Here is a 7,353-nt window from a genome sequence, read left to right on the forward strand (position 1 = left end):
TCCAGCCTCTGATATACTGTGAGACTGTGATACTTTGATACTCTGCCCTGGTGAGGCCATAGCTGGAGTATTGTGTCCAGCTCCCTGGTTCAAATCAGCAACTTGCTGGAGAAGGTACAGAAAAAGGCTACAAAGATGTTGAGGGCATTGGATGATCTCTGTGATGGAGAAAGGTTGAGAGACTTGGGGCTGTTTAGCCTGGAGCAGCCTGAGGGGGGATCTGATCAATGCTGATCAATACTTCAAGGATAGGGTCAGGAGGATGGGGCCAGGCTGTGTTCAGTGACAGGACAAGGGGCAATGAGCACGAACTGGAACATAAGAAGTTCCATCTAAACATGAGGAAGAACTTTAATTTGAGGGTGCTGAGCTCTGACACAGGCTGCCCAGGGGGGTTGTGGAGTCTCCTTCTCCAGAGAGATTCAGAACCCACCTGGATGTGCTCCTGTGTGACCTGCTCTATTCAACCCTGCTCTGGCAGGGGGCTTGGACTGGATGACCTCCAGAGGTCCCTTCCAGCCCTACCATTCTGTGACTCTGTGATTTTCAGTCTCTGCTCAGCACTAACATCTTCCTCTCTCCACCCAAGAGTCCTGGGGGATGGCAGCATGTGATGCCCTGTGCCCTGCAGTGCTGGGGAGGTACCCTGGGCTGACCTCCTTTTGTGAGGCAGAGGGTTCCAAAATACAAACCCTGGCTCTTCTCAGAGTTTCGGGGCAACCAAAGGACAAATCTGCCTTCCAGCACAGCCAGCCCACTCACAGGCGGGGCTCACAGCAGGTGATGCCACAGGGAGTTCAGATGCTTGTGCTCAAGAGGCTGCTTCTCCCTGGTGGCTCAAGTCCCTGGCACACAACTTAGCAGGTAGCAAGAAGGGACCTGGGCTTCGACCCACACCTCACAAAGCCTCATCTGAAATGAGTGACAACTGCCAGTCAAGGTAAGAGCCAAAGCCACCTCCCCCAGCTGAAATGGGACTGTGCTGGCATCTGCCTGAAGAAGGCTTTGCAGGCATCTGGCCCAGGCTTGCAGGTTTTAGTCTGAGAATGTGATGCAGGCACAGGCCTCTGCCTGACCAACTGCCCAGCAGTGTTCCCTGCCCCCTGGACCCTTCTGTGCAGACCTGTGGGTGGTCAGCAACTGCTCCCAGCTAAAGCTTGCAAGACTTGGCCTCACTTTTGGGGCAGGTGCAGTTACCCCTGCAAGCCAGGCCAGCTCCACAGCCCAGCTCCAGGTCCCAGGACTCAGTCACCAAACCATGGCATCAGCTGTGCCACCAGTCCAGTAGTTCCACATGTGGCACCAGTTTGTCCATGCTGGACAACCAGCACCCTCCAGTCATGTCCTTTTCTTGTTCTCCCACACCATCTTCCTCTGAGCCACCCCTGGGGACAGGTGGCAGCTTTTCTCACAGCCTTGCCCTCACATGGTGGCCTCTGCTCCCACGAGCACAGGGCAAGGCAGGACATTGCCCAAAGCACAGCTGCAGAGTCCCTCCAGCAAGGCAGCTCCCAGCTCCTGGCCAAGAACAATCCACCACATCAGGATGCTGTAAGTCACCACCATGCTGAGGAGGTCACACAGGCCCCAGGTGCTGCCCATGCCAAGATGCAGGTAGAGACCCGTCCATCCCCAGCTGTCTCTTTTAGGAGCCCTCATGTCCCTCTGGTAGCTCAGCTCTGGGCATGAAGCCCAGCTGAGCTGTCCTGGGCTCTGGAGATGCCACATGGGCATGGTGGCAGCAGCTTCATCTCCCTCCAGCACAGCCACCCTCAGCTTCAGAAGTATCTCCAAGAGCTGCTCCTGTCCAGCAGGTGCCAGGTGGGACTGTCCCACTGGCAGAGTGGTGCTGCTCTGGCACCCAGGCTGGGCTGTGCAGAGCCTCCTTCCCCACTGGTCCTGGGGCTCTGGAGGGGTATGGGGCTGGGGCACCCAGCAGGGTCCCCAGCACTGCCAGAGGGAAGCCACTCTGCTCCCCCAGTGTGTCCCTGGGCCAAAGCTCTGTGTTGGGAGCGAGCTGGGGCACTCCCCAAACATACTTCCAGTTGAGGAGCTGCAGCTGGGTTTGGGAAGGGCCCAGCTGGCAGCAACATCAAACTGAGCTGCAACATCAACAAAAATAAACCCAGAGGTGAGGTTCTTCCTTGCCAGAGCAAGTTCCAGAGGGTAAAAGTCTCTTGGCCCAAGCCCTGAGGAGCCTCCCACCCTGTGCCAGGGAGCACCGGAGACCCCACGGCTCACACTGAGCAGGGGACAGGTGTCAAAGTCTGTCCCCTCAAGCTGTGCCAGCTGCTGGAGGGTCCAGCAGGACTTCCCCAAGGAGTCTGGGGTGGCCACATGGTCCCAGCCTCAAGCTGGTGACCTGGAGCTGCCCCAGGAAGTTCTGCTGCAGGACTTGGTGGACCTGGGCACAGTGGGTGGCTCCCCTGCACAAGGAAGGGTATGACTGGTGCTGTCTGCCAAGCAACCCCTAGCACCCCAGCCGTGCAGGCAGCCCCTGAACCCCACCAGTGCCACATCTGGGCAACCTCTGCCACCCTGACGTCCCCAAACCCACCTGGGAGCTTGCCTGACCCTGGAGCACAGCTGGGCACCGCCGGCTGCTGACCTTTCCCCACCGGCAAAGCCACTCACGGGCGAGCTTGGCAGCACACCGGTGGCTGTGGCACCGTCCCCCCCAACATGCCCAGCACCACACCCTGGTGACACAGCTGGGGGTGACATCCTGGGCAAGCCCTGCCCGGGGCTCAGCGGCAGGAAACGGCTCCGTCCCTTCCCCACCGAGCGCTGCAGCCAGGCGCAGGAATGTTTGATCTTGTTTGATCTTCACACCCTTGCTTTGCCACTCTGGGTAATTACGGAGCTTAATGACAGCCATCTGTCCCCAGGGCAACTCAGCGAGTGTCCCCTCCTGACTCAGACGCTGCTCTTCCTGCTCCTCTCCGCCTCCACCGGCCGCGCGGAGAGGAGCAGGAAGAGCAGCGAAGGCTTTGAGTCAGGAAGGGATACTCATCCCCCACCAGCAGACACTGCCTCTCCTCCCAGCCCTAGGAAACCACATCAGAAGATGGAGCAGGAGCAGAGGAGCTCCTGTGAAGCAGGTCCTGGTGCTCAGGACCCAGCAGAGGCTAAATCCCAGCGTTGGGGCTCCATGGATCCTGCTGGACACAGGCTTCTGGTTCTCCCACCACCATTCCATGATGGGGAGAGCTTCAGTGTCCGAAGGGGGGGGCTAGAAGAAAGCTTGAGGAGGGGCTGTTTGTGGCACTGGGGCAAGGGACAATGGCTTGAAAATAAAGCAGGGTAGGTTTAGACTGGAAATGAGGAAGAGTAAGTGCAACAGGTTGTCCAAGGAGGTGGTGGAGGCCCCATCTCTGGGGGAGACATTCATGGTCAGGCTTGATGGGGCTCTGAGCAACCTGATCTAGTTGGGGATGTCTCTGCTGACTGCAGGGGGCTTGGACAAGGCGACTTCTAGAGGTCCCTTCCAACCTAGGTGTTGCAGGGTGCTCCAAACCCCCCTTCCCCCACCTCCATCTGCGGGAGTTTGAATGGGGGAAGACAAAGGCGCGAAATTGCCTTCCCCTCCCCCCTGGGGTGTTTGAGGGGGGACAGGTAAAAAGACTTCATTCTTCCCGCCGGGAGCTGAAGTCCCCCACAGGTATTCACCCTTGAGGGAAGCCCGCACTGGGATGTGGAATTGTGACCGGCTGGGCTCTTCATGCCCAGAGTATGTTGGCCCTTGACACACTGCCTGGGGAAGCGTGAAACAGAGTGACCAGAAAACGATCTGGGGCTCGTGTTTTGGATTCGCTCTGCTCTCGCTCTGGACTCGGTTTCCTGGGATTCGTGCCGGGACTCATCAGATTGGCGGCGAAATTGGAGAGATCAGCACCCGCCTCTGCCTTCTCCCCGGACCTGCCTTCTCCCCGGACCTGCCTTCTCCCCGCGCCTGCCTTCTCCCCGCGCCTGCCTGCCCTGGGGTCCTGCTCCCCGCCTGGTGCCGGAGCGACCCTGCCTGCTGTAAGCCCGCGGCTGTCGGCTGCAGCACGCCGGCAGTGCTGCTCCACGCGATTCACCTCCTGGGAGCCGTGCCTAAGGACATGTTAATTTTGGCGGGTCCTTTTTCCTTTGGATTTATGTCCCGTGATCTACAAATTGGATTTAAAGCTTTGCAGAGCTGGAGGCAGCCGCCGCGGAGGAGTCCAGGGACCACCTCCAAACTCCTACTCGGTCCTTGTGAGTAGAATCCGGCTCTCGGCTTTCCCTATGGTCCTGGCTTGCCTCTGATTTTATAAGTGGGGTAAAGCTGTTTTGTGGCTTAGCCTTTTCCACTTTCTGAATTGTCTCAATTGTACTAAAGTTGCCCATAAGCATCCTGGTAGAATTCGCAGCCAAATAGAACCTGTAAATAAAATGTAACCAGTTTGGTACAGAATTTTGGGGCAGGGTTTTCAGGAAAATAAAGATAACTGGATTTTTATAACTCCCACCTCGTTAATTTAATCCCAATAAAAACATCAGTGCGTTTGAGGATTCCAGACAGCCAGGCAAAGCTGGCAGCAGCACAAAGGGACAACCTGCAGGAGGCTTCCTCAGAGTTCCCATCTAGAGAGAGAAGGAGCAGCTGCGTGGTTAATTGTCCTCAGAGCATCTGTGAGGGCAGATCAGACCCAGAGACACATTCACAGAATCAGCCAGGCTGGAAGAGACCTCCCAGATCACCAAGCCCAACCTCTCAGCCAACCCTAACTACTCACCCAGACCATGGCACTAAGTGCCTCACCCAGGCTGTGCTTAAACACCTCCAGGGACATCGACCCCACCCCCTCCCTGGGCAGTCCATTCCCATGGCCAATCTCTCTGGCTGGGGAGGACTTCTTCCTAAGATCAGCCTAAACCTCCCCTGCACAGCTTGAGACTGTGTCCTCTTGTTCTGCTGCTGCTTGCCTGGGAGCAGAGCCCAACCCCCACCTGGCTACAACCTCCCTTCAGGTAGTTGAGACAGCAAAGAGGTCTGCCCTGAGCCTCCTCTTCCTCAGGCTGAACACCCCCAGCTCCCTCAGCCTCTCCTCACAGGGCTGTGCTCCAGACCCCTCCCCAGCCTTGTCACCCTTCTCTGGACACATTTGAACAACTCAACATCTTTATTGAATTGAAGGGCCCAGAACTGGACACAGCACTCAAGGTGTGGCCTGACCTGGTGCTCCTCAGGCCACTGCTCTGTGACTCTGAACTGGAAAGTTGGTTACACAGCAGTTTCCCAACTTGAGATCTGCTCTGCATGAAACAGAGCCTGAGAGCTGCACAGGGGAGAGGGTGGCACCAGAAAGAGCTGGAGCAAAGACAGGGATGGGCCAGGGAGCAGAGGTTGGAGCTAGCAGATGTTTTGTGAGAGCCAACATCACCAGAGCACAAAGGTCAGTGTCAGGAGAACCATCCTCTGGCTGGGGCTCCAAAGCCACACCTGAAGTCTCACAGAAGCGAGGAGCAGATCCACTGCACTCAGCACCCTTGTGGTGGGAGCCAAAGACAAGGGACAGGCAGGTGCTGCTGGTGTTGGGAGCACTGGCATGGAACCTGCTGATCCCAAGTAACACCACATGGCCCAGGCTAACAGGGGGGCTGAGGGCACTGCTTCCCCCCAAAAATGAGACCTCTCCCTTCACAACCAGCATCAGCTGTTCCCCTGCCTCACCCTCCCCACACTGCTCTAGAATCACAAAAATGTTTTGGTTGGAAAAGGTCTTTCAGATCACCAAGTCTTTAACCCAGCACTGCCAGCTCCCCACTAAACCATGGCCCTCAGCATCACATCTCCAGGGATGGGGACTCCACCACTGCCCTGGGCAGCCTGGGCCAGGCCTTGACAATCCTTTTGGGGAAGAGCTTTTCCATTAGGTCCAACCTAAACCTCCCCTGGGACAACTTGAGGCCAGTTCTTCTCACTTGTTCTTTGGGAGAAGAGACCAAACCTCACCCAGGGCCAAGCTCCTTTCAGGGGGTTGTAGAGAGCCAAAAGGTCTCCTCCCAGCCTCCTTTTCCTTTTAATACCAACAAATGATAATTATTTTACTTGTCTATGATACTGGGATTATTTTCCCTGTAATCAAGTTTTGTTTGGGTGCCATCTTGTGGTATCTGTGTTGGATATTTAGAGGATGGATCTGAAATACCAAGGGAAAAAAACCCCACATTTGTTCAAAAACATCCACACCAGTTCTCTCTCTCAGAGCATGGCCCCTGCCAGCACTAAAGGCTCAGAGGACAGTGGAAACAAATTAGCTTTGCTGCTGAAGCCAGCACATTGTTGTCATTTGAGGCACCACCTCTGGCAGGACAGGGCAGGGCTGGTGAGGCAGCAGCTGTGGTACCTCTGGCTGGCAGGAGTGGGGGGTGTACAGCCACCAACCAGCCCCTGGGTGATTCCCCTTCTCCAGGCAGCAGTTTCAATTCCAAACATTTTCTAGGGCAAAAAGAATGTTATAACTAAACCAAACCCTTCATGCAGTTTTATTTTACAATGCAATAACTGGTATACCAAAGAGTGCTTGCACAGCAGGACACTTTAACACCAAGAGCTGAGTGAACTGAAAGAAGGACACAGCACAAGAGGACCTCTGGCAGGACCACGATGCTCTACAATGCAGCAGTGAGGTTAATCCCAGCAGCTCCAGCCCTCTGTACCCTGGCACTACCACTGTCAGAAGTACAGGAGGGGAAAAGCCTGATGGCCGTGGCTACGAGTCCAGGGCTCCCCAGTGAGCCAGGCACATCCCTGGCCAGAGCGAAGGCAGCGATCTGCACCTGCTCCTTCACCATCAGTTTACCCGGCAGGCTCGGATCATTAGCAGCTGGAGAAGGATGAAGACAGGCGACATGATGAGCCCATACCAGAGCTCCCGGGTGTGCTCCACCAGCTTCTGGCACAGCAACATCTCAAAGACGAACTTGAGGCTGAGGATGGTGAGGATCCAAAAAAGCCGCAGCACTGCTAGCCGCTTCTCACCGTCCTGGAAGAGCCGCACCGAGACGATGGTGGTGAAATAGGTGCTGAGCCCGTCGGCGGCGAAGAAGGGCACGAAAACAACCCACCAGGAGAGCGCCGAGGCCTCGCCGTCCACCTTCAGAACCAACAGCACCGAGAAGACCAGCAGGGCCAGGCCGTGCAGGAAGATCTCGAAGGTGGCAAAGCCCAACCACTGCACCAACTCCCGCAGGGAGAACAACATCGTCCCGGCGGCTGCGGGGACATGAGGGAGCCGCTACCCCCGGCCTCGGCAGGGCCCGGCAGCGGCGCAGGATGATGACGATAGGAGCGAAGCGTCGCTTCGTGATGACGTTTCAGGGGCG

General features: G+C 56.6%; 1 protein-coding gene across 1 annotated transcript; it reads right to left on the bottom strand.

The window, feature by feature from the left end:
- Window positions 1–6,506: 6,506 nt before the first annotated feature.
- On the bottom strand, window positions 6,507–7,232 carry TMEM203 (transmembrane protein 203). The gene has a single exon (XM_054393518.1). It carries the CDS (start codon window positions 7,230–7,232, stop codon window positions 6,822–6,824), a length of 411 nt encoding a protein of 136 aa, XP_054249493.1. The 3' UTR covers window positions 6,507–6,821.
- Window positions 7,233–7,353: the final 121 nt, after the last annotated feature.

The sequence above is a fragment of the Indicator indicator genome, chromosome 28, assembly GCF_027791375.1.
Source record: "Indicator indicator isolate 239-I01 chromosome 28, UM_Iind_1.1, whole genome shotgun sequence".
In the NCBI taxonomy this organism is placed as follows: Eukaryota; Metazoa; Chordata; class Aves; order Piciformes; family Indicatoridae; genus Indicator; species Indicator indicator.